The 26,156-nt window shown below is 45.0% G+C and overlaps 4 protein-coding genes across 6 annotated transcripts; 1 reads left to right on the top strand and 3 right to left on the bottom strand.

The window, feature by feature from the left end:
- Positions 1-220: 220 nt before the first annotated feature.
- LOC115104363 (mitochondrial import inner membrane translocase subunit Tim29-like) lies at positions 221-2,927 on the bottom strand. 2 transcript variants are annotated; one of them, XM_029625803.2, is made up of 3 exons: positions 2,844-2,927; positions 2,391-2,543; positions 221-1,893 (listed from the first exon to the last, which is right to left on the bottom strand). In XM_029625803.2, exons 2-3 carry the CDS (start codon positions 2,497-2,499, stop codon positions 1,100-1,102), a joined length of 903 nt encoding a protein of 300 aa, XP_029481663.1. In that variant the 5' UTR covers positions 2,500-2,543; positions 2,844-2,927; the 3' UTR covers positions 221-1,099. The 2 variants fall into 2 exon arrangements, with proteins under 2 accessions (XP_029481663.1, XP_029481662.1); XM_029625802.2 differs by lacking the exon at positions 2,844-2,927 and having other exon boundaries at positions 2,391-2,799.
- A 169-nt stretch (positions 2,928-3,096) lies between these two features.
- On the top strand, positions 3,097-7,029 carry LOC115104362 (protein YIPF1-like). Its single transcript, XM_029625801.2, has 9 exons — positions 3,097-3,186; positions 3,524-3,589; positions 3,756-3,904; positions 4,036-4,116; positions 4,270-4,357; positions 4,558-4,674; positions 4,859-5,025; positions 5,273-5,455; positions 5,737-7,029. The coding sequence occupies exons 2-9, from the start codon at positions 3,559-3,561 to the stop codon at positions 5,824-5,826; spliced, it is 906 nt and encodes a 301-aa protein (XP_029481661.1). The 5' UTR covers positions 3,097-3,186; positions 3,524-3,558; the 3' UTR covers positions 5,827-7,029.
- Positions 7,030-7,491: 462 nt separating this feature from the next.
- Positions 7,492-21,443, bottom strand: LOC115104364 (histone-arginine methyltransferase CARM1). 2 transcript variants are annotated; one of them, XM_065010360.1, is made up of 16 exons: positions 21,241-21,443; positions 18,730-18,852; positions 18,271-18,377; positions 18,013-18,117; positions 17,734-17,844; positions 17,052-17,229; positions 16,757-16,847; positions 16,064-16,145; positions 15,155-15,240; positions 14,409-14,498; positions 13,952-14,089; positions 10,578-10,667; positions 10,353-10,465; positions 9,867-9,944; positions 9,679-9,747; positions 7,492-9,405 (listed from the first exon to the last, which is right to left on the bottom strand). In XM_065010360.1, exons 1-16 carry the CDS (start codon positions 21,380-21,382, stop codon positions 9,254-9,256), a joined length of 1,755 nt encoding a protein of 584 aa, XP_064866432.1. In that variant the 5' UTR covers positions 21,383-21,443; the 3' UTR covers positions 7,492-9,253. The 2 variants fall into 2 exon arrangements, with proteins under 2 accessions (XP_064866432.1, XP_029481665.1); XM_029625805.2 differs by having other exon boundaries at positions 18,730-18,855; positions 21,241-21,442.
- A 646-nt stretch (positions 21,444-22,089) lies between these two features.
- LOC115104365 (guanine nucleotide-binding protein G(I)/G(S)/G(O) subunit gamma-5-like) lies at positions 22,090-25,819 on the bottom strand. The gene is made up of 3 exons (XM_029625806.2): positions 25,627-25,819; positions 24,197-24,323; positions 22,090-23,903 (listed from the first exon to the last, which is right to left on the bottom strand). Exons 1-2 carry the CDS (start codon positions 25,717-25,719, stop codon positions 24,198-24,200), a joined length of 219 nt encoding a protein of 72 aa, XP_029481666.1. The 5' UTR covers positions 25,720-25,819; the 3' UTR covers positions 22,090-23,903; position 24,197.
- Positions 25,820-26,156: the final 337 nt, after the last annotated feature.

The raw sequence follows: 26,156 nt of genomic DNA, 5'->3' as shown, positions 1-26,156 counted from the left end.
TTCTTATGGAAGAAGTCACACACTGAGAATTAATGCTACTGTGATATTAGTCGAGGAGGAAAGTATTGAAAAACAGTCTGGACTGGAGGAATCAAAAATGGCTACCCGTTCCACTTAAATTTAATATCTTGGTATATTCTTCCCTGGATAGTACCTCTGCTTTGTCTAAGATCAAATCATGGGGAGGTATTCAGAGGAAATGATCATCACAAAATTCAAATTCATTCCAATAGTACTTTAATTTGACAATAATTCATACATGATAAATCCAGACCATTTAGAGAATGTTTATTGTATTGTTAAAGACGTGCTCCGGAACTTTGGCGACTAAGTATTTTTTAAACCTACTGCTTTGGGCTGGATGTGTCAATTTGTAGTTCATACAGGCATAATCTATGAGCAGAATTACTGTTTCACCTCAATTAACCACGAAATCCCTAGTTTGAAAGCAACTGTTTTTCTGGAAGCTGTGCTCCGCCATTTTCCTACAGTTTCCCCCACATGGGCCAGCCCCCTAACAATTCTAGTTCTAGCTAATGAGCTTCAGCCCCTTACCATTTGAGTGGCAGGTAACAAGATGCACACAGCAGAGCGAGAGCAATGACATGGTGCACATGTGACGTAGTACGCCATTTCCAGGGACCACTTTTAGCTTGTGAGCTCTACTTTCAGAACTACTGGCTAAAACGAATTCAAAAGTGCCAGAGAATATCAAGTTATTTGAAGTTTGTAATGGCTGTTTATAGAATCTCGGTTGCTGACCATGGCATCAATTATCATATCTCAGTATAGAGCACTACATACCAAATAAGTATCATTAATAAACTGTTAACAGTAATATATTCTCTAAATGAGACCCTTTAACATCATGTCATGTGTAGCTATAGTCAAGAGTGTTAATAGGCTTGGGCGCTATATAACACGTTAAACAGTGCAGAAGGTACTCTTATACACACATACCATCTTGTCAACATCCAATAAATATGTCCTTTCAGAGATTCTTGTTCAGCCATCTCATTATGTGTCCAGCAGTCATAGTCCTGCTAGTGTGAGTCCATTGGTCCATGACACATTAGGCCTTTGCGAGGGCTTGTATCTGCTACTCCTGTGTCTCCGTCTCTGTCAGCGTCAGCTCCTGTGGTTCTGGGTCAGGTAGCTCCTGTGGTTCTTGGTCAGCTATCTCCTGTGGTTGAGCTACAATGCCTGTCTTTATTTTTATTGTTTCTACAAGATGTAAACTGTCCATCTTTATCTGTTCTACAATGCCTCCCTCCTCCCCTACGGCTGCCGATGCCTTTTCCTTCTCCTCATTCTCCTCCGTCTTCAGAGGCATCCATGACTCTTTGTGCAGCCTCTCGTTATTCTCCACCCCCTGGACACCAGGGGGCACTGTGGCGGCCATAGCAGGCGGCAGGTGCTTGAACTCTTCATCGTTCACATCATAGTCCTTCATCTTATGGTCCAGGATCCACCAGCGACCCGCGAAGCCAACGTCCAGTACCCGCGTGTGGAGCTCCCTCCAGGGGATAGAGAGGTTGGAGCACTGGGCCTCGTAAAGACTGGCGTCCGGGTTGTAATCGGCGAAGTAGGTGAGTGAGACCACTCCCAGGCTGAGGTGACGTAACCTTCCCTCGTTACGAAGCTTCGCCAGCTTCTGCACATGCCCATCCGATGTTCCACTGCGTATCCACGGCGTCAGGAGCCCGAGCTGATTGGCTGTATCCAGGACGGTGGTCTCGAAGGAGGCGTCGTCGGGGTTTGTGTAGATGCAGGTGCCGGCTCCACCCAAAAGGCTCAGGTAGATGGAAGCTTTGATTGGCCTCTCCCACGCGCCCACCACAATCTCACGACACGCCTCCTTGTAGTCTCTGGACATGCCGCTAAACCACACACCTGATTGAGAGGGGAGAGAATTGTGAGAAAAAGACAGACAGCATAGAGATAAGATAGATGGTTTACTAAAACAAAGGCAAAACAGACTGACACCATATCCCTAGACATGGTAGTGAGGCATGCACACAATTATAATGTTTTGTGTGCCAACACTGTATTGTATTGCATCTCCAAACTGACAGGGATTGTCTCAGAGAGGTCACAGCAGTAACTTCAGTCACGTGCCTTCCTCCACCCTGTGATTGCAAGCAGGGGCAACTGTAAAGGATCAAAAGCTAACAATGCCTTTACATAGACGTGTATGAAGTACATTTTCAAATCTAACTTGTGTAAAAACCACAACGTGATACAGTTTGTTTGAAGCTAATGTCACATTATCTGATAACCTCATGAATGACTTTGGCAAGACAGTTAGGCAAGAAAGATCATGCGTTCGTTCAGGTTCGTAAAGGCGTGGTGGGCTAACACGACAACCAAGAGAAAGATCGATTTCTTACCCAATTTGCTATTTTTCAACCTCTCCCATCGGGTGCCATTGACGGGTGCTGCTCCTGCTTCTGCTACAGACGTGGAGCACCATCTCCTGAGCACCCACGAGGCAGCCATGTTCGTCAGACAGAAGCCGATCGTTCCGGAAGTTCACATTCGGACTGGCTCGGATCGGGAAAAACACAGCGGACCGGAAAATACATGAATTTCCAATGTTACGTTTTTTTAAATTTATTGAGACAAAATGGCATGTCAGTGAAAAGTTGTATTATTATTATTTTTCCCGTAAAAAAACAAATATCCAGTTCTGCTTAAAAATAATGTTTTTAAATCCCTGTAATATCATTAGAAACTAATAAATATAATGTAAGTACAAATGTTTCTTCGTTTTTTTACATTCGGGTAACACCCATATTACAAAGAAAACACATTTGGCGCACCGCATTATTTTCCGTCTGTACCTGGTCACGTGAACACGATGATCCGTCTTGAGCCAACACAGGATGGTTGTGTACATAAGGTGACGTGGAACAGGCGAGTGATAATGTGAATTTAGTGCACCATAGTTGAAATTAACACCATTAGCTAGCTAGTTTATTCAGACAACAAACGCAGTACACGTTTAAAAAAAATATTTAACTTTGTGCTGCTGTTGTTAGGTGAGTTGATATTGAGATATAAAGCGAGAAAACAGTACTAGCTCGACAGCTGTCAGGCTAGCGAGGTGGTCGTGTCAGCACTGCTAACATAGCTGACTGGCTCGCATTGCGGATACAACACAACAGAACCTCCTGCGACAAACAGGTAAATCTCGGATCACGACGGCCAACGTATGACTATAAATCTGAAGCTAGCTAGCTAGAGTTACAGTAAACTATAGGCATAAACCTGACACAGACTGCTAGCCTGCCAAACAGATCAACACAATCTGTCATTTGTCAGATTAAAAAATTGCACCTGCATATTCGATGTCGCATGCCTACACATGATGTTGTTGCGTATGCTTTAGAAGGCAGCCAACGAAGAGAACATCTTGTCCATATGTAGCTAAAGCTAGCAGGCTACCCTATCCGGGAGAAGAACAGACTGTTGCCATACGTCCGACTCAACAGTTAGGAGTACATTTCTCATCTCCTTCCAGGTCTTGCATGAGGTGGTCATCTTTCCAGAGTTACCATGGCGAGTCCAGATGATCTGAAGTTCCAAGGTGAGGCTCATGGAGTGGCTCCCATCCTCCTCTCTCTGTTTATCCCCTTTCACCTCATCTTCACTTCTCACCTTGTCTCTACATCTCTCACTGCCACTGTCCCGCACCTCCTCTCTCGGTCCCTCCTTCATTCCCTCACTCTAACCTCCTCTGTCTTCTCCTCTAGAGTTTGAGGAGGCCACTGACCTGCTGTTAGCAGACCCTGGGGCCTCCACCCTCAGTATGTCTGGCTCCAGCAGTACGGCCCCGGCCGGTGTCACTGGGGACATCAAACTGGACATGTCCGATGATGAGGGACAGGAGGAGAGTTCAGAGGTCAGGACAATGAATGAGTCCAATCACATCGCTCCATTGATAATCTGAAATTTTGCCTTTGTAATGATGTTTGCACAAACAGCCAAAAACCAAGCAATATGGGGATAACTGATTGACATTACTGTTTACAGCTCCTAAGAGGGGAGAAACAAACTAGCGGTTTCTGGACCTTTGAGTACTACCAGTCATTCTTCAATGTGGATACAATGCAGGTACAATAGGCTTGAAATAACAGTTTAATCTGCACTCATGAGGCTGGCCTATATGTTGCTGTTTAACATCTGCCATATAGAAACTGTAAATGTAGTGGTGTTAGTTGCTGTACAATGTCCATTGGTTGACTGACTTCCTGTCATGGGATGCAGGTGCTGGACAGGGTCAAGGGGTCGGTGATGCCTTTACCAGGGCGGAACTTCATCAAACATACCCTCCAGTCGAGTCCGGATTTATATGGTAATGGGACACAAATCACCACTATAGCTTAGATAAAATTGTTCCTAGATAGTTAGATCTGAATTAGAATGGACCTTAGAATGTTACATTTTATTGCTGTAAAACTGGATGACAGTTTGCCAAACTCTGCATATCTTAGGTTGTAATGTGAACCACCTCTACCCAGACTAACCTTACCTCCTGGTTCCCCGTATGTCCAGGTCCCTTCTGGATCTGCGTGACGCTGGTGTTCTCTCTGGCCATCAGTGGAAACCTGTCCACCTTCCTGAACTCTCTGGGGAGCCCCCAGTACCACTACAGACCCCAGTTCCACAGAGGTATGGTACCTGGGGGTTACAGCTTGGCTCCTTATCAATGGTTTCATGTGAGATTTGCTATGTAAACAAAGGGGATTGTTGACTGTTTTATCTTTACGTTTCAGCACAGGGGCCTTTTTCAAGACCATGTTATATTACATGCAATAGCAGTGTTGATGTTGCTTGCTTTTTCTCACTCCCTCAGTGACAATAGCTGCAGTAGTGATCTTCCTGTATGCCTGGCTGGTGCCCCTGGGTGTATGGGGTTTCCTGACCTGGAGGCAGAGGGAGGAGAGGCAGCAGAGTGGTTACTCCTTCCTGGAGACAGTGTGTATCTACGGCTACTCCCTCTTCATCTACATCCCCACCTCAGTGAGTCAGCAGACACACTAGTGAATGTCTGGGTTGTAATTCATCTAGCAAAACATATTAATCCCCTAGCTAAATGTTTTGCAATGGAAAATGAAGTTCAGGTGGTACCTACTTTACGGTTTCATAGTTTTCTTTCGTTTTTGTGCCTAGTGAATATGACCCTTTTCTTTATAGTATATTTCTATCTGATTGGGACCCAATCTGAACATTTTGTTCTCTAGTAACAAACCAATCACCTCCCCCTCAGGTGTTGTGGATCTTACCATTCGAATGGCTCCGATGGCTCCTCATCCTGGTCGCCATGGTGATCTCTGGGTCTGTCCTGGTGCTCACCTTCTGGCCTGTTGTCCGCGATGACACCAAGGTGATGGCTTTTGCCACCGTGGCAACAATCGTCGTTCTCCATGCGCTGCTATCAATTGGCTGCAAGGTAAGAGCCCACTATAAGAGTGCTATGGCAATAGTTACCTAGCCCCATCCTCCTAGGCCCTGTTCAAATAATTTGAAGAAGAATGGCAGTGATCATGGTCTGACATTTGTATAGAAATTAGTCCTAATTTTACTTAAACAAAAAATGTTTGAACCAGGCCCTAATCATAATCTAAATGGGAATGTCTCAGGGGAAATGTTTCATGTCCATCTATAAACCTCACGTCCCTCATTCTTTAAGTTTCTAACCCTTTACACCTGTCCCTCTATGCTATCTTTCAGATGTATTTCTTCCAGACAGCGACTCGCACACCAGTTCCTACACTCGCACCCAACCACACAGTAGCAATATTGACCAACAAGACCCACTGACCAAGAGGAGCATGAGGGAGGGAGATGTGTTACAATGTTTGAGACCACTGGGGAATCTGAAAGGACTAGATAAAAGGTTTAGGTTTTTGTTACCTACTCTGTGAGCATTGGAAGAGTAGCTAGCTGGCTGACCGCAAAACAGATGATAGTCAATGGCGAAATCGCTAACTACGATAAGAGTCGAGGGAAACGTTGGATGAAATCAGTTTATGGCACCTGTGTGGATGTTTTTTTTCAGCTCAGTGGGTCACACATGATCCAGTCCTTTCAGATCAGAGAAGGGGACGTAGCTCCTGCATACTCCGATGCTCTAACCAATAATAAGGATACAGAGGACTGACAAGTGGTCAAAGGTACCCATAACGTTGTGGAGGTTCTGGATGTGTGAGCCCTACTCTAGTACATTATGGACTTAACTGGATCAGCAGCCCATTAAAAGTACTGTGTAATTGACTACAAATGTTATTACAAAGAAGGGACAAGGATCGAGGTCAATGAGTAAACAAATTATGGGTTATGAGGATTGCATTGGGGGGAAATGTTTTGCTTCTGCTGCAGAAATGATTACGCACTTGTATATTGTAATAAATCAATATTTTTCATGTCATGGAGAAGGTGGGTGCACCTCAATAGTCGGGAGACTTCCTCTTCCTCTCATTTTATCTGCACTAAAAAACATCGGAAAGGAGGAAGCATATGATATCTGTTCTAACCAGCTCAGTTCTGTAAGTGCAGATGGAGACAAGGAAAGGAATTATTTTTAGACTTGAAATCCTCAGCTGCAGTCTGATCTTGATGAACCTATTGAAGGGAAATGCTGTATGAATGTTTAATGTACTAATACAGGGGTGGCCAACCTTATCCATAAAGGTGCATGCTTTTGTTCCAGCCAAGCAAAAACACCTGATTCTACAATCAGACGAGTTGGATCAACAGGTATGTTACAGCTTGGCTGGAACCAAGGCCTACTACACCCACGCCAGCCCTCCGTGGGTGAGGTTGTACACCTCAGATGGAAAAGGGTTCTAGAACTCAAACCACTCCTGACCTGGAATGTGTAGTACTGTGCTGACTAATGTATCCACACAACTTTTTCTTTTTGTAGATAGACTTGTAAATTAAGGAAAGGGTTTGTCAGTGTATTTCATTATTTATTATTTGTTCAGACTTCTGGGTTTGTGTGATTAAACTCATTCCAGTCAATTGCTTCGTCTTCTTGGTGTTGAGGGCAGGGGTCTAACGCTGGTCCTGGAGTGCTGTCTTGGCAGGCTTTTGTTCCAGCCCAGCACTACCACATTTAAATTAATATTAGTTTAATTAGTTGGTAGGTATTGGGCTGGGACAAAGGCTGAGAAATATCCACCATCTACATTTCATAAAAGTATAGAGATCCCAGGTATGCAGCATTTGTTCCAGCCTTCAGCTTACTGTACTTTGAAAACATGGATTCTTGTTTGTCCTGAAGCCTCAGGGGCTAGGCTCAGCAGTGATCCCTGAGATTTGAGGTAGTTGCTTGTGTGTGTGCTTGGAGGACACATTTACAGCTATAGTCCTTGGGCACATCAATGTCTGCTGACCATGTAGGCTCAAGATGACGTTATAAAATCAGATTTCATTAGTCATTCCTAACTGCTGGTTTGGAAAATCCGATCCTAGATCTGTGGCTAATTGTCAGGGGAAATTTATTACCTCGAGCAATACAAACAGAAGTCTTCCTGATGCACTTTCCATCAATAGATGTCCCTTGAGGTCCCAGAGAAAAGCGTTTGAATGCTAAGCTAGCAACTATCACAACAATGGTGTTAATTCTAACTGTAATATCAATTATAAGACCTGATCCAAAGATTTTTTGGGGGACTTCTCCACCAACATTTAATTTATTCCTTTTATACTTGTTTTTTGTTTGTTGCTTTTCTGTGAAAGAAATAAAACAAATAAAGACAACTGAAAAGTTAACCCTACAAACTAGCAAGACATTTTCTCTTCATAAAACTTGCTAAATCAAAAAAAATTAAACTCAGCCCACAAATTGTGACTGGAAGCAATGCATACATGTCCATTAAGTCTTTTTCTGAAGGTTGGGCAATCGACTTGCCCGGGAAAGGAGGGAGGAGAGGTTTAGATATATCATAGGTAGTGAGGAGGGAAAGAGGTGACTCCCTCTATCCCGAACTCCCCACCGCAGTCTCAAAATGAAGGAAAGGAAACCGGGGAAGAATGTAAACTAGGATACAGCTGCTCCAACAGCCAACATCAGTGTCCTTGGTCCAGTCTGTCTTTCTGTGGGTTCATCCTCCTTCCACCAATACCATCGGCTCACTGCAATCCTGATTGGCTATGAAGGGGAGTGGGGGGCCGGGTCTGCTGCTGTGTCCTCGAAGCTCATTGGCTTTGGACAACACACCTCAATCGGAGGTGAGGTTCTAACAGAGTTCCAGAGTTGGTGTTTTTCAAGATCACGCTCTACAGCGTTCTCCTACACACTGACATCTAGGCTGTCTCTCAAATGACACCCTAGTCCCTATACAGTGCACTTCATTTGTCCATGTGGCTCTAGTCAAAAGTAGAGCACTGTATATGGAATAGAGTGTCTTTTGAGATAGCCTAGGTCTACTGGGCTAAAGACTACCACTACGGATGACCAAACACCTTGGGGGGAGCTAGCTATCGCTCTGGAATGGGGCCGTTTAAGGAGAGAGGCTCTACAGGCAGGTGGAGAAGTGCCTCGATATGAAAACAAAATGGCATCAGTGAGGGGTGTTCATAGTGTTCTACTGTACAGGAAAGCCCTCTGTCCTTTCAGTGCAGATCTGTAGTGGGGGACATCCAATCCAGCGATAAGGGGAGGGGGGATAGCGATGGGGTTTGGTGGAGGAGGGGGAAGGGTGGGGCATCACACTGGCACTAGGGGAGGTGAAATGTCCAAAAGAGGGGAGAGGGAGGGAGGGAACCCGGATAAAGGAGATGATACCCGCTGTACAGTCGTGCAATGAGTTATTCTTTGCAGCAAAAGTCTCTGTGTTCAATGTGTAGGTGTACATGTGTCTGTAAAGCATAAAAAGGTCCAGTCAAACAAAGTTCAGTTCAGCTCAGCTCTCCATTCAGAAAAACTGCCAATTCTTTGTGCTGATCATTCTGTCAGTTGAATGTAGAGGTGCTGCCACCCTCTGGCTGGACTGGTGATATCATAGCTGCTGCACGATGATGAGGGGGGGGGAGATGGGGAACAGCTCTCAAAGCGGAGAGAGCGGCGGGGAGGGACGGATATGAGAATAACTCCAGTGATAGAGAGCTGGACAGTAAAGGAGAAAGGAAGGTGCTGAAGGGACAACACGACAGCACTGGTTTTGGTATTCTGGTTCTGGTCGGTCGGGGGAGGGGCTAGTAGAGGTCATGCAGGGGTTCGGAGGTGAAGGGTGACGAGGTCTTAACTCCCATAATGCATGGTGTTGCTAGGGATGGCCATGGGAGAGGCCATGGAGATGGCGGGTCCCCCCATGGTGAACTGGTTGGTGACGGGATAATGTTGCTGCTGCTGGTTAGAGCTGCTGCTAGGACCTGATTGGCCAGTAGAAGCTCCTGGAGTGAGGGGGAGAAAATGGGAAGGAGAGAGTGGGAAAGAGTGTTATCACCTTCCCTTGATTGGTTGTGGGCCAACTATGTCACACACTTCAGAATTCATCCCCTCCATTTACACAAATGATAGGCGTTTAGGGAACTTGACAACCCCCCCCCCCCCCCAGGTGCACGTTTTGGTTTTGCACTACAAATAACCAAAGCTCGATGAGGAGTTCATTATTTAAATCAGGACCGAGTTTAGGAAACTCTTGTATAGTGTATAAATAGACGTACCCTGGACGATTCCGGTGCTCATGATGGAGCCCATCCTGGAGTGGGTGTGATTCACTATCCCTGTGTTCACTGAGGGCGGGAACAGAGGAAATAGTGAGACTGTGTATTAACGCACACACAAACACAGTCAGTCACACTGTCTGTGCTTGTCTGTCAGTCAGTCAGTCTATCAGTCCATAGTATCCTACCGAGGGGGATGAGGTTGTTGTGGGACACCGTCGAGCCGCTGCCCATGACTGTACTGAGGTCATAGGCTGTAGGCATCCCTGAGAGAGAGATGAAAGGGTGAGACAGGGAAGAGAGTGAGATGGGGAGGAGAGAGAACGAGAGAGATGGGGAGAGAAGGGGAGCGAAATGGGAGAAAAGCACAAGAGAAGCATAAGCATCCTTTCTCTCTCACACACCGTTTTCCCCTCAGAGAGAGCATGCATCCCCCGTCTATCAGCTGCTCTGTTGGCCTGATCTATTCTGTGGTATCCCTACAGTTTAGTAAGACATTTGGTGGTGATGCTGTATGGATGCTTTTGCCTGATGATGCTATCATGGGTCAGATTGTGTTTGTATCGTCTGTGTGTTTACCTGACACAGCATTGTTCTGCCTCATGCAGTGTGTGTGTGGGTATGTCCTCTGTGTGTGTGTCCTCTACCAGTGTCCTCTATGTGTGTGTATTTACCTGACACAGCCATGCCCTGGCTCATGCTGTAGGCCCCCCCAGTGTTCCACATGGTCTCAGAGGGGGAGGTGTAGTGCGACCCAGGAGGGGGTGTGGGGGTGCTGCCTGTGTACCTACAAAAACACACACATACACAACAACATACACGCCATGAGAGGGAGCTCCCCTTCCCCCCTCGTTATCCTGAATGGCACAGGCCGAGGGCAGCGGAACAGACCAACTCACCTGAAAAAGGGGTTCTTCAAGTCCAGGAGGTTGCTGGACTTGGAGCCTGTCTGGTCCACTTGGGCGACAATACTGATGTCGTAGCTTTGTCTGTGAGGAGGGAAGAGAGCCAGGGATTGGTATGGGAGGAGGTAAGAAGGGTGGATAGATTAACACAGACCAACACAGACAGACAGAGAAGCACAGATTCAGCAAGCACACATCTGTAATACACATATATACAGTGCTTTCGGAAGGTATTCAGACCCCTTGACGTTTTCCACATTTTGTTATAGATTAAAAAAAAAATTAAAAAATCTAAACACAATACCTCATAATGACAAAGCAAAAACAAGTTAGACATTTTTCCTGATTGATATTATAAAAAAAAAACTGAAATATGACATTTACGTAAGTATTCAAATTCTTTACTAGGTACTTTGTTGAAGCACCTTTGGCAGCAATTATAGCCTAGCCAATTATAGCCGACAACATTGAGACAGCCTATAAGGAGGTCAGAGACCTGACCGTGCGGTGCAAGGATAACAACCTCTCCCTCAATGTGATCAAGACAAAGGAGATGATTGTGGAGTACAGGAAAAGGAGGACTGAGCACACCCCCATTCTCATCGACGGGGCTGTAGTGGAGCAGGTTGAGAGCTTCATGTTCCTTGGCATCCACATCACCAACAAACTAACATGGTCCAAGCACACCAAGGAAGTCGTGAAGAGGGCATGACAAAACCTATTCACTCTCAGGAGGCTGAAAAGATTTGTCATGAGTCCTCAGATCCTCAAAAGGTTCTACAAGCTGCCAGCTGCACCATCGAGAGCATCCTGACGGGTTGCATCACTGCCTGGTACAGAGGGTAGTGCGTACGGCCCAGTACATCACTGGTGTCAAGCTTCCTGCCATCCAGGATCTCTATACCAGGCTGTGTCAGAGGAAGGCCCTAAAAATTGTCAGACTCCTGCCACCCTAGTCAGACTGTTCTCTCGGCTACCGCATGGCAAGCGGTACCGAAGCGCCAAGTCTAGGTCCAAGAGGCTTCTAAACAGCTTCTACCCCCAAGCCATTAGACTCCTGAACAGCTAATCAAATGACTACCCAGACTATTTGCACCCCCCCCCTACACTGCTGCTAATCTCTGTTATTATCTATGCATAGTCACTTTAATAACTCTACCTATATGTACATATTACCTTGACACTGGTGCCCCCACACATTGACTCTGTACCAGGACCCCCTGTATATAGCCATTGTTATTTACTGCTGCTCTTTAATTATTAGTTATTATTATGTCATACTTTTTTATTGGTATTTTCTTAAAACTGCATTGTTGGTTAAGGGCTTGTAAGTATGCATTTCACAGTAAGGTCTACACCTGTTGAATTCGGCGCATGTGACAAATACAATTTGATATGATTTTCTGGTCTCTCCAGACATGTTTGATCGGGTTAAAGTCCGGACTCTGGCTGGCCACTCAAGGACATTGAGACTTTTCCCGAAGCCACGCTTGCATTGTCTTGGCGGTGTGCTTAGAGTTGTTGTCCTGTTGGAAGGTGAACCTTCGCCCGAGTGCTCTAGAGCTGGTTTTCATCAAGGATCTCTCTGAACTTTGCTTTGTTCATTTTGCCTCGATCCTGACTGGTCTCCCAGTCCCTGCCTCTGAAAAACATCCCCACAGCATGATGCTGCCACTACCATGCCTCACCGTAGGGATGGTGCCAGGTTTCCTCCAGATGTAACACTTGGCATTCGGACCAAAGAGTTCAATCTTGGTTTCATCAGACCAGAGAATATTGTTTCTCATGGTCTGAGAGTCTTTTAGGTGCCTTTTGGCAAACTCCAAGCAGGCTGTCATGTGCATTTGAATGAGGAGTGGCTTCCATCTGGCCACAACCATTAAGGCCTGATTGGTGGAGTGTTGCAGAGATGGTTGTCCTGCTGGAAGGTTCTCCCATCACCACAGATGAACTGGAGCTCTGTCAGAGTGACCACCGGGTTCTTGGTCACCTCCTTGACCAGGGCCCTTCTCCCCCGATTGCTCAGCTTGGCCGGGAGGCCAGCTCCAGTAAGAATCTTGGTGGTTCCAAACGTTTTCCAATTTAAGAATGATGGAGGCCACTGTGTTCTTGGGGACCTTCAATGGTGCAGAAATGTTTTGGTACCCTTCTCCAGATCTGTGCCTCAACACTATCCTGTCTCGGAGCTCTACGGACAATTCCTTCAAACTCATGGCTTGGTTTTTGCTATGACATGCACTGTCAACTGTGGGACCTTATATAGACAGGTGTGCCATTCCAAATCATGTCCAATCAATTGAATTTACCACAGGTGGACTCCAATCAAGTTGTAGTAACAGCTCAAGGATGATCAATGGAAACAGGATGCATCGGAGCTCAATTTCGAGTCTCATAGCAAAGGGTCTGAATACTTACGTAAATAAGGTAAGTTTATGTATTTTAAATAAATTTGCAAACATTTCTACAAACTTGTTTTCGCTTTGTCATTATGGGCTGGTGTGTGTAAATTGCTGAGGATTTTTGTTATTTAATACATTTTAGAGTAAGACTATAACCTAACAAAATGTAGAAAAAGTCAAGGGATCTGAATACTTTCCAAATGCACTGGGTAGCTCCAAAAGTATTGAGGCAGTGAGCTCCAAAAGTATTGAGGCAGTGAGCTCCAAAAGTATTGAGGCAGTGAGCTCCAAAAGTATTGAGGCAGTGAGCTCCAAAAGTATTGAGGCAGTGAGCTCCAAAAGTATTGAGGCAGTGAGCTCCAAAAGTATTGAGGCAGTGAGACATTTTGTTGTTTTGATACATGAGGTTGCAGACGCACATATCATCCACGACCCCCCAGCCCACCAAATGCTAACCTCCCCTGTTATTGTAGTGGGGAGAGGTTACCATGAGGTTACAGTGTAAACATGGAAGGAACCCTGACACTAACTTCCTCACCCATTATTTACGATTCATTCAGGAATATATGTAATCATGGTAGCATCCACAGTATTTAGAAACATTATATTGTTATTTACAATAAAAGTGACTCAAAAATGACAATTCATTATTTACCATCAATTTCAATTGGGTACAAAATAATTGGAAACCATTTCTAAATGGTTCACCCGATATGGATGAAAATACCCTCAAATTAAAGCTGACAGTCTGCACTTCATCCCCATAGTCATTGTATGAGGCAATTGTCTTTATAATTGTCGCTGTCCAAATACTTTTGTTGGAGCTCACTGTATATCACCTACACACACATTCATTCAGAACTGTCATAATATAACACAAGCCTGGGTCTAGAGGTGAATGGCAACACACTAACACCAAAGCCTCCCCTCCCCAACAGACTCCCAGTAGATCCCTCTACAGTCTCTCACCTCTTGTTGGCGATGAGCAGCGCTGTGCCGGAAAGTGTGTCTCCTGCCTTGGTGAAGAGGGGTGACTGGAGCAGACAGCGGACCTGGTACCAGTGGGTCAGGGGCTCTGTGGGGGCTGTAGAGAGCCACACTGTCACCCTGCAGAGAGAGGGAGGGGGGTTAGAGGTCATCCTACTCCAGTACAAGCATGGTCAGGTATTCAGTAGGAACAGCCCTTTACAACTTATTGTGAAATGTTTCTATAGTGAATGTATTGTACTATATTGTATTGCTTTTAAGTTGCACCCGCTTTCTGTCTTTGTGTTTATTACCATGTCTGTGGGAAAAAACAAGTGATGAAAGAAAAAGGAAAGTGATGGTAGTCAGGATCCATGTAGGTCAGGAGTCCTGGATCAAGTGATTTTACTCCTGACCACACACACTTCAGCCCTGGTTAAGGCAGCTCAGGCCAACTTACATTGATCCCATGAACGCTACGTCGAACCAGAAGGCCAGGCCGTGCACCAGCCCTGAGTGCATCATATGGAACTTAAAGGGAATCTCTATCCTGAAAGAGAGAGCGAGAGAAGGGAAGAGAGAGGGAAAGAGAGAAAAGAGTGGGATAAGTGTTAGTCTAGTTAAAGGGGCAATCAGCTGTTGCTACATCAATTCTTTGGACTTATAAATTAATGATATATACCCATTATGTCTTGAAGAATATAACTTATAAATACCTCATGAGCTTAGTTCAACTGCCGTACCCCATCAGAACCCAAAATATAAGTTTGTTTTACTCCAATGTTTAAACAAAGTAAATGTAAACTATATATATATATCATCAAAACATGGTCAAAACTATAATGTTGATATCATGGATGGTCAGTCCTTGCATCCATAGCTCGGTCTCTGAATTTGAGAGTGGTAACATTTCTCCAACCCCATACCTCAGCTTTTTACATAAAGAAGGGCGGGGAATTTGCTTTGTTATTGTTTCAACTGCTGATTGCTGTTTTAAGGTTATTTTTAGACACTAGAAGGAATTATGTAGTATTTTTGCTGATGTAGAAAATTCAAAATCGGAAGTAGCCCCATATTGGAGAAGTAGGACATCCCTACATTCAGTAACATGTATCTACGCATCTCAAGTCTCAAATCAATCTATGAATAACAATTGAATAATAAATATATGAGGGAATAACAGACACAGACAGACGGCACACAGACCTGTACAAATCCTCCTCTTTGGCCTCCAGAAAGTTGACTGTGTATTTGACAGACTTGGCCATCAAGATACGGATATCAAATGTGTCCTGAGGTGGGGGGGGGAAGGAGGAAGGAGAGAGATGGGGAAGAGGGAAGCAAGAGTATCCAGGTAAGTCCCAGTGAGGTAGAAATGTTTTATGGCAGCATTGGCTAGAGTGGGTACGGAGACGGTCTATGCCTTAATTTAATGATCTAGAACAGAGGCTGTACCCAGAACCGGGCCTGGCTCTCCCAGCAGAGTGACAGAGGAGCAGGCACAGAGGAGGCCTACCCAGCTGACTACCGCTGGAAAATTATGTGTGTGTGTCGTTGTCGGTGTGTGTGGTGTGTCGCTGTGTGTGATAAAAGGGTTGAGATTAATTCAACGAATACCCCTTATGAGCAGTGATAGTACTGTTGAAACCTCACTGTTGGTTCTGTGGTGTTAGACTGGGGGAGCTGGACTGGGCGAAAACATTGGGATCCTAAACGCAGACCGCATCTAACTTATTTGTTCCAGCCGTCATAACACACAGTGTGACGGTGGTATCTTCTACCACAAACACACACTCCCATACAGTCCATCTCCTATCCTGCATCAGCGTTTGCCCATAAACACACACACCTCATGTACCACCCTTACACATAATCAAACACACAGGCCAGTCCGCAACCCAATTTTCCACAAACAGCTCGTCCCTACATACCCCCTGACTATTTCAGGCCTTAAACACCCCTCCCATATACATTTCCTAGTTAACCGCCCCCATGCACCCCAATCATCTTGGGGGGGGGGGGGGGGTATCGCTTCAACCGACATGGTGTGCGGGGCAGGCAATGTCAGAAGATAGGTGTTCAAGAGTCTGACATACAACTGAGAATTGTACGTACCACAATGGGCTGGCGAAAGTACTCATCCACCGCTGCTCCTCGCAGGGCTGAGAGGTCCACACCATGGAAGGAAGGCTGGTACCTGAATGAGGGAGTGAGAGAGAATCATCATCAACTCAATCCCATCAACTACAGCAGCCCAATGAAAAGTGACTGATATCTCCGTACATTCACTGCTTCTACTCCCAGAGCTTCTTCTCTTGCCACTTCCCCCTCCGTCCCCATCCTTCCTCCTACTCAGTTTCTCTCCTCCCTCCCCCTACTCCCGTTTCTCTCCTCCCTCCCCCTCCTACTCCCCCCGTTTCTCTCCCCCTACTCCCCGTTTCTCTCCTCCCTCCCCCCCTACTCCCGTTTCTCTCCTCCCTCCCCCTACTCCCCGTTTCTCTCCTCCCTCCCCCTACTCCCCGTTTCTCTCCTCCCTCCCCTCCTACTCCCCGTTTCTCTCCTCCCTCCCCTCCTACTCCCGTTTCTCTCTCCTCCCCTCCTACTCCCCGTTTCTCTCCGCTCCCCTCCTCTCCCGTTTCTCTCCTCCCCTCCTACTCCCGTTTCTCTCCTCGCTCCCCTCCTACTCCCCGTTTCTCTCCTCGCTCCCCTCCTACTCCCCGTTTCTCTCCTCGCTCCCCTCCTACTCCCCGTTTCTCTCCTCGCTCCCCTCCTACTCCCTGTTTCTCTTCTCCCTCCCCTCCTACTCACCAGAAGTTGGCCTTGGTGAACTGCTCCATGTAGAGCTGTTCGTCTGTGAAGGGGGCCAGGTGCACGTCACCGATGGTGGGGAACATTTTACCTGCAACACACATGGAAGTCAGTTAATGATGGTACAATCACCAGTGGTTAGTCATGATGAATATGTCTCTCAGTTTTAAAATGTAGACTTTAATATTATTTACTGCTTGGGCTTCAAAATAATCTTCATACCTTTTCTCCCTTTCTCCTTCCCTCCCACTCTACCCCTTTCTCTGCTCTCCCACCAACCTTCCCTCTGTCTCACCACTAGGCTTGAGGAACTTCTTGGCGTGGAGGTAGCTCTCCAGCATCCTCTCGTTGAAGAGCATGTAGCCCATGGGCTCTGAGATGATGATGTCCACCTGCTCAGGTAGCGTAACCTCTTCTACTTTACCAGGGATCACCACCACACGGTCCCCCAGACGGTTAGTGTTCACCAGGACCTAGTGGAGGGGACACCAGAGGGTTAGAGTTCACCAGGACCTAGTGGAGGGGACCAGAGGCTTAGAGTTCACCCGGACCTAGTGGAGGGGACACCAGGGGGTTAGAGTTCACCCAGACCTAGTGGAGGGGACACCAGGGGGTTAGAGTTCACCCGGACCTAGTGGAGGGGACACCAGAGGGTTAGAGTTCACCCGGACCTAGTGGAGGGGACACCAGGGGGTTAGAGTTCACCCGGACCTAGTGGAGGGGACACCAGGGGGTTAGAGGTCACCCGGACCTAGTGGAGGGTTAGTGTGTGTGTGTATTAGAGTGAGACTGATACATCTGCCAAATTTATGGCTACATAGCATGTCAAGAAGAGGATAGGGTTTGAGCAGGGGTGGCAAACTTTTCAGCTCGAGGGCTTTGATTAGTTTGTCAAAATCAATTTGCGGGCCAGAAAAAGTGCAGTTAATTGGAAATATATAGGTCACTTAATTGACATAGTTTAGTGTGTCTGTTACCTCTGCATGCTGGGCCATGGTGCTGGCCTCCACAGCGTAGACCTTCCTGGCCCCAGCCTGAGCAGCAAAGAACGACAGAATCCCTGAACCACATCCCACATCCAACACCACCTAGAGAGAGAGAGGGGAATGGACTCTAATTCTTCCCTGATAAAGACATCAATGAAATCCAGCAGTGTCTACTGCCCAAACCAATTAAACAACAGTTTAGTTTCAAATACAGCAAAGGACTCAATTCAGAACAAGCTATATTTAAGTCCCAGGACAGTGCATCAGTACCTTGTCCTTGAAGTCAGTGTGGTTCTGGAGGATGGCCCTCTGATAGGTTCCTGTCCTGACGTAGTCCTGCATCATGTTCTGCTGCTGGGAGAGGTAGCCATAGAACTGGAGGAGCGAAGGAGAGAGAACAAGGGAGTGAGAGGAAAAGAAAGTGACAGAAGAGCTCATCTTTCATGAGGTGTTTTAATATTGTCACTGAGCTAATAAAGGTTGGAATAAATGATTTATTGCAATGCATGGCAGATTCTGCGTGTGCACCTGGAAGTACTGTACTGCGGATGATTCCTCTGTCCTGTCGCTGAAGACCGACTGCTCTCCACTGTGGCCACGGCAGTTCTTCAGGAGGTTATAGAACGATGAGAACTCTGAGGAGATCGTCATAACACGTTATAAGCAGCACAAATCAGACATAAGTTATAAACGGTCTTAAGCCAGTCATAATGGGGAGAAATCAAACAAAATAATAATAACCAATTATAACAGTTCACAAGGATGACAGAGGCAAGACAAGTATGAGAAACAATAAGAATCTCTTTATGAGGACAGGAACACGTGCACTAGGACAGGGAGTCAAAGACAGAGACACACAGGAGACAGAGGGTCAATGACAGAGACAGATATAGCCTACTGGCAGGCACTCAAAGACAGAGAAAAAAAAGACAGACAATGACAGCATTCTCTGAGAAAGAGTGGCGTTGGTTGCCGGGGGTTAGCTACCTGCAGGTGAGGTGAACTGTAGCAGGACGCTGTTGCAGCCCAGCGTGATGATGAACGACTGTTTCCCCACGCGACTGCACTCAGTGTCCCTGGAGACCGAACACTTGAACACACATGTCTCCTCTGCTGTGAGAGGAGTCATACAATAGTTAGGGCCCAGCAACACTCCTACAACAGGTCATTCATGGAATAAGCGTGGCACAGGAGTATGTGGCTTACCGTAGGTCACACAACATGAAGAACAACATGCTAACAGAACTGGCCTGATCACACACAGCACTTTATTGACTCAATTAGCATGAAAGCATCTCAACCATAGCAGCAAGCAAAGAGCTATTTTTAACCTCCTTTAGCTGAGGGAAAGTGAGTAATTTCTTCAATTGAAGCTATTTCACACACACCCCTGGATGATTAAGATGACATAGTTTTAAAGACTGGATTTGTGAAAGCAATATATTGGCAAGGTAGGTCTAGTGCTGTGCCCGCATGGCAGTGAGATAATCTGTGGTTTAATCCAGCAGTTGTGATGGGATTAAGACTAGCGCTGTTACTTAGATTAGCCAGATGCAGCATGTTTTATTAACAGACCAAACTAGCGACTGACACCGGATTAACCTGCGATAAATATGAGAGCCGGAGTGTGTGTGTTGCTTAACAAGTGTGTGTTCGATGCAAGGGCTGAGAGATGGAGTGCATGCTTTAAAATATGTAGGCTACAACCATCTCCCTCCACTAGACCTGGCCTGTCTACAAGGCCCACAGCTGAACATTGTGGTAAACGACAATGACAGATGGGGGACAAGGACTGTCACTATAGACATGTTACAGATATGGAACAACCAGATGACAGTCATGTCAATGTCCTAACAGGATAATGTCAGGCCATAATAGACACTTGTCAAAGTGAAGAGCAAAATTGTGCTATTTTTGCTGGGCCAAGGCATTGCCCCTCATGGACAATGTAAATAGACCCATTCCAGCAGGATACAGACATTACTAGTGTGCTGTGTTTGATTGAGGTGCTTTAGTGTCTATAATAAAGCAGAAATAAAATGATTGTGTGGCAAGACACTGAGGTTATTTTTCCAAGTGGAAAACATAAAATTGGTCAGATTACTTTAGACTCAGTCCTGCTGCTCTATGTAGCAATTCAATCGGGAGTTCATTCCTGCCTGGTGTGGAAACATTTATCTTCCATCATCATGGGAATGTTGGAAGAGGAAACGGCTGTTGGGCCTATGGACCAGACCATGCAATCACACATATCAGAAAACTTTGATAGGACACCTTGAAAAACACCCTGCCACACACACATTTCTACTTTCCCCACAGCCCAAGCTTGACTCTATCAAAACTAGGGACATCGCGGCTTCTTGAAAGGGACATCCCATCTGTGCCTCACAGTGTAACAAAAGCTGCAAGCGTTCAGCGCGAGCACACAAGTGATCGACAGGGGAGTAGGGAGGTGGGGGACTAGCTGGCTATTGTTCAGGGGAGAACAAAGATGAATAACTAATACGAGCCTGGTTTAGCTCATCGAAACACAAGGACCCATATTTAGTCTTAAAAAAAAACGATTTCGTTTATCGATATTTATTCACTCAGCTAGGCATCTACAGTAGATTAGATAACCATAAAGTAGCACGCGCGAACCATCGGGGTTAGCTTGCTTGTTTGCACTGCTACTAGTATGATCTGTGCGCAAAGACGACGACGTTCCGAAACACAACACACTTTTAAGATACCCATCTCAAAGGGTCAAATGTTATATTGCTTTATCATAACTATCTAACTAGCTAATAAAGAGGGCAATGCTCATATGACGCAGTTTGTTTGAACTGTTAGAACTCTTGTGGCATTAAGGGCAAACCATTGCGTAGCTTATTGGAGCAAAAATGAAAGAGCACGTTAACATGTCAATTAGCTTTGGCTATCTGCGTCAACGTGTAGCGAGCTGAAATGCAATCATTGAAATGCAATCTGGCGCTAAATTGTTAGCAAGTTGATATTAGTAAACAGGGTAGGTATCTAATGTGCTTGGTCACACTTAGCTTGCTGTCCTGTAAACGTCTCGTTGAGCTAAAACTGACTACTTCGCATTAAATTAATACTTTAAAGAATATTCCTCAAGACAAATAGATAGGTAAGAAAAAACGTGGTCCACAAGCCACGAAATGAGCGCAGTAAGTTTGCTAAAGCTAACCACCTATAGTTAGCTACCAACAGTGCGCTGTCGTGGTGCTGGAGAAGTAACCTTAGCTAACTAAGTTATGTTAGCTAACTAGCTAATAGCGATAAGCGAAAACAACAGTCCCCATTACGTTGGATTCTATAGGTGGAACCAGTCGGTTTTGAAGTGGAACCCGCACACACGTGCAAGACCAGGCACTCGCATCGGTTAGCTAGCTATCTTTTTAGCATTTAGCTCTGGCTAGTTAGCCAGGGTAATGTCAGTTAACAAGGAGCCCAGGCCGAACCGGGATATGGAAGAGCTGTCTCAAGTCCACTCACCGTTGGAGAGGTTGATCAGGGCCGCGTCCTGTGTGGCTTTCACCTCCAGTCGTAGAGGTTGCTGCTCGGAGTGACGCTGTATTTCTCCGTTTGCGTCTCCGATAGAGAGGAGCCGCACGCCGGGAAACACCGACACCGCCATCTTCGATCTGTGGGAAGAGACAGCTCACTGTGGCCTCACATCCAGCGTTGGACGTGCACTCACGACAGGAAACGGGATTACACACAGCTCTACCGCCACTCTGTGGCCGAGAGGCAAACTGCTTAGTGCAAATACAGTAGACTGCACTGACTTCTGTTGTCACTGCTGTACACTGTTTCAGCAAAGACAGTACAGTTAGTTGGACAAAGAGAGAAATAGGGGATCTTGAATAATCATTTGAATTAAATAAAAATGTCAGACTGTCAGCCAGGCTGCGTTTCGTATCCTGGTCTGTTAAATCTGTGTGAATAATATTGGTTCTGCTGTGTAACATGTCATGCAGCAAGTACCAAAACCTACAACTTTGGGCAGTGGCTAAATACAGTTTATCTGGCAGACTATTGGCAAATATGCACTGGTAATACTTGAGCAGCATTCTATGTGACAGGGATGAGCAAGTCTGGTCCACGGGGGCCTGAGTGCATGTCTGTTGTCTTTTGTTCTCTCCAAATCAGCATCTGATTTATAAACCAGGTATGGCATCAGTGGATTAATTAAGTGCCAGGCGAAAGAGAAAAGCAGCAGACACTCAGGTCCCTGCAGGACAGGAGTTGCCTACCCCTGATAATCTTGTGTGTTCTGGCCAGTCAGCTTAAGGGGGCCACTCTTAACAAACTCCTTGATAAAACATGAGACTCAAGGAGATGTTGAAGGTGAAATTATACATTTTATTAAATGTTTCAGTCAATACATGTCACGGTACCATTCTAAGACAAATACACACAAAAGAAACGTTAAGGCACAACAGGATGACAGTGTTTTCCACATGTATGAATTCATCCACCAGAGCATTTCAGTGACTAATATTTGTAAAAAGAGGTGCTCTGCTTTCCCCATGCATTATGGACACTAGTCCTCAAAAGTTCTCTCTTCACTTTATTATAATGTCAGAGGAATTCAGAGCTCAGTCTCTGTCACCATAGTGAAAAGACCTTGCGTTCCTCCATCTCCTTTCCTGCATGGCCACTGATTTGAAAGGACTTGGTAGGCAAGACTAATAGTACTGTGAAAATATATGTAGGCCTAGTCCTTTCACCTATCAGTGGTCAAGTCTGAGGACATTATTGAAGACATGTTTCTGGGTATTGGAACATGTTGATGGGCTGTTCTCCAGTTTTTAGCAACACTTCATGTTGTAATAAGAACACAGTATGGTTCCTAAATATGACTCATTCTCTGGTGTTGTTTTTCAACTTCCTCGTCCTCTTTAAGTGTTTCTGATTAATCAAGTGGGAAAGTAAATGCAGATTTAGGACTCAACAGGTCTCGTGCTAAAACCGGGGCATTTAAATTACCAGAGGTTTGGCACATACTAAGGCACATTAGTTTGAAGCAGTACGCAAAGAGTAAAAGGGGTGGGGAACCCGAAAAATGACTTTAAACCATTTAGAATTTGTCCTTACTTTAACGTAGATGCACCAATGGAGTAGCAGTCTCCTTCCACTGAGTGTCCTGAGATCAGGCTTATTTATAATGATGATACACAGCAATTATACTTATCTATAGTGTCAGTACAGTAATCCTAATATTCTTGTTATGATCCTTCATATCATTATTCTGATGTTGACTAAGCAACACCACAAAACGAGCATTGAAACAGATCTTTTGCATGACCTGAGTTTGAGATCTCTATATGCCAACACCCATAAGAAACCTCTAACATCTGAGTCACTCTTTTCAAGGCATAGTAACACCATTTTCTTTTGAATTAAATTTTGCATCACAGTGGTTTAACTGTCAACTGAGGATCTTAACAGTGTATTCGAGTGTTTAACACATGAGAATGCGCACAACATTTCTGTCAAAAGACTAAATTCTCTTGAGGCTCATGGAGTCACCACACTTTTAGCAGAGAATCATAAATTACACTTATTGAAATGCTTCACAATTTCATCTGACAAAAATCACAGTGACAGTGTTAAGGTGAGTTTGTGTGGAACTTTGCATTGTGTTTGCAACCAACTGAGCACCATTTTGAAAAACAAGCTCTGAGATCAAACTGTAATAATATCCTGTAGTGTGTTGAACATAGCTTCACAACAATGATACGGTAGGCTATACTCATGTAATGGCACTGGGTCAACCACTTTAAAAAACTCACCAACAACAATGTGTAAAACCTAATACGGTTAAATTTCACTTTGAGTAAAATAAAAGTAACAAAAGGTAGAGACTACAGGGAGAGACTGCCATATTTATACTTTGAGGAGTGCTTTCATTCTAATGATCTCAACACAGAAAGGACTGCAAATGTTATCCTTATTGAGCTATAGAACAGAACAGAACACATGTCAAAACTCACTCAGCATAGGGTTAATGCTTGTGATTGTGTTCTGGCCTTGAGGTCTTCAGTGACTGGACGTGGTGGGGAAGGGTGTAGGAGACGCCAGGGGCTTGGAACTGAAAGGCATCCTTGGGGAATGTTCAGATGTGTTTTACAAGCCTCCATCATCATCATCGCCTGCAGTGAGAAAGCATAGAGTCCGATCAGATCACTGGCACAGGAGATGAGATATGGCTGCTATTGGTTACATTCTCTTTGTAACAATCAAAGCCAGAAGGGTCAAAGGTTAGCAAACAGAGAGAGAAACGGAGAGTGAGGAACAGGTAGAGGGAAGGTAGAGAAAGAAAGCAGGACAGAAAGATCCATGCATGTGTGTGTGTGAGAGAAAGAGACAGAAGAGAGAGAAGAGAGAGATAGAGAGGGAGGGAGTTAGTTGAAGCCTACTCTACCACATCAGACTGTCATCTCACCTCAGAAGAGGGCGCAGGACTTGGGGGGTCTGAAGGGGTTGTCGCTGGAGGGCACCCCCATGAGGAGAGGGTCTTTATGAGCATTCTGCAGGCAGAAGGTCTTCAGGTCCGCTGCTGCCTGGGACACCTGAGAGTGGAAACAGAGACACTGTCAGTTCCATTATACTTTAATTCTGTGTCATAAAGGCTACATAAGACTGCAGTAAAGATGACATATCAATGTCATAGGCATTCATGAGAATGAGTCATCATTGACAGTGACAGCGTTTTCTATAAAGAAGTTCCAAGTAAATTGAGCTCAATCCTGCTCTACTTAGCTTCTACTTGTTTTAACTCAGCTTTTCAAGAGAGACCTGGTCCACACATCAATAAATAGAGGGGCCAACACTTGCCACAATACTCCTACTGATACTCAGTTTAATGAACCTAAAGTAATATGCTCCAAGCTCACACTGTGAGAGAAACTGAGCAATGATCAGCTATTTCCCTAAAGTCCCTACCTAGGACTTGACTCAGCAATAACATAATGATCTGGTACTTTACTAGAGGGTTGTTTCATGGGTGAAGTCTATAACAGTTGTCATAACATTGTCCCCATTAACACAAGATAGCACTTTAGGACCAAGTCACAAATGGGCTATGCATTGAGTTTATTATTTATCTAGTTAGTTGATAATATGGTATAAACGTATGTCATAGGCTATAGATAAAATCCTATATTTTTTCTGCATTCTCATATGCCCTTCAAAGCACAGTATGCTTGAGTGCTACAGGGTGGTTTAAGGTCTGCGGACTAATCTGGCTTTCTCCTCTAAAAGGAGTAATTTGGCCAACAATCGCACTACTGTCACAGCCACAATCAACAAAGGCCACCACTGTGCTGCACCATTCGCGGAAACTAACCTACGAGCTGTTTGCTTTCTCCGGACAACACAGCCTACTGCAGGAAATCTTCATATTTCACACGATTAATTTAGAGCACAATTAACAGCACATCGTTAACTTCTAAATATATCACAAATACATCCATTCAAAACGGCGTTAAACTAAGTGAAGAGCTGAGGAGTAGCCTAGACTTGCCATAACACCTATGCATACAGCAATACTAGAACCGCATTATAATCTTACGTTTTTCTTTCGGTAACATGACAGGTGAAAGGCGGCGCTCGATTGAGCAAGTCAATTTACGGGCTACTCCGTTAGTCTACGGGACAGCCTGCAGTTTGTTACAATTCATTCTGCAAACAGATGGCATAGTTCCAGTGGAACAGCATTTTGTAACAAATAACGCGATGCTTCCCATAAAATAGTCAAACTTTACATAATATATAGCTTTTCAATAGTTACCAAAGGGCCATGTTGACAAGTCAGCCAGTCACGCCAAATGCAGAACAGTTTTTGATCAGTCTTTCTGAATGTAATGTCTTTACCTTGATCCTGCGAACACTCGCCTCTAGGCGAAGTTGTTTTACCACCTTCTGAGCGATAACCAAGTTGCTGCTGTTTGCGCTGTTATTCGACATGTCTGCGAGTTCTGTCCAACCGCCAAGTGAAAGTGTCCGGCTATCACTTGAAAGAACGAGATTTTCTGATGAGGCCGCTGCGACTCAAGTGCTCCCCCTCTCTCTGAAAAAAACGCACCGCTTTTTTTCCGCAATGTTATCCCCACTGCTTTCAGAATGGCCCCTAATTAAAGATGGTTATCAGTAGAGGCACTTATGTGTACATGTAAAAAACAACAACAACAACATAATAATAATAGATCAGTCAGTTAAACAAATTAATGGGCTATTTTCTGAAAATTAAATGTTCATTTGGGTTTTATATTGTGTCGCCAATAATACACTGGTTTCTAGGCCTACAGTAGGCTATGGTGAAGTAAATCAAAGGAACCGTATTTTATTAGAATGGTCTTGGCGCTCTTTTGTATAAAGATACTTTTTTCTAAACAACCCCAGAA

Source organism: Oncorhynchus nerka, linkage group LG26 (assembly GCF_034236695.1).
Source record: "Oncorhynchus nerka isolate Pitt River linkage group LG26, Oner_Uvic_2.0, whole genome shotgun sequence".
NCBI lineage: Eukaryota > Metazoa > Chordata > Actinopteri > Salmoniformes > Salmonidae > Oncorhynchus > Oncorhynchus nerka.
Note: the sequence above shows the minus strand (reverse complement) of the source record. Positions and strands in the feature narration are given on the sequence as shown.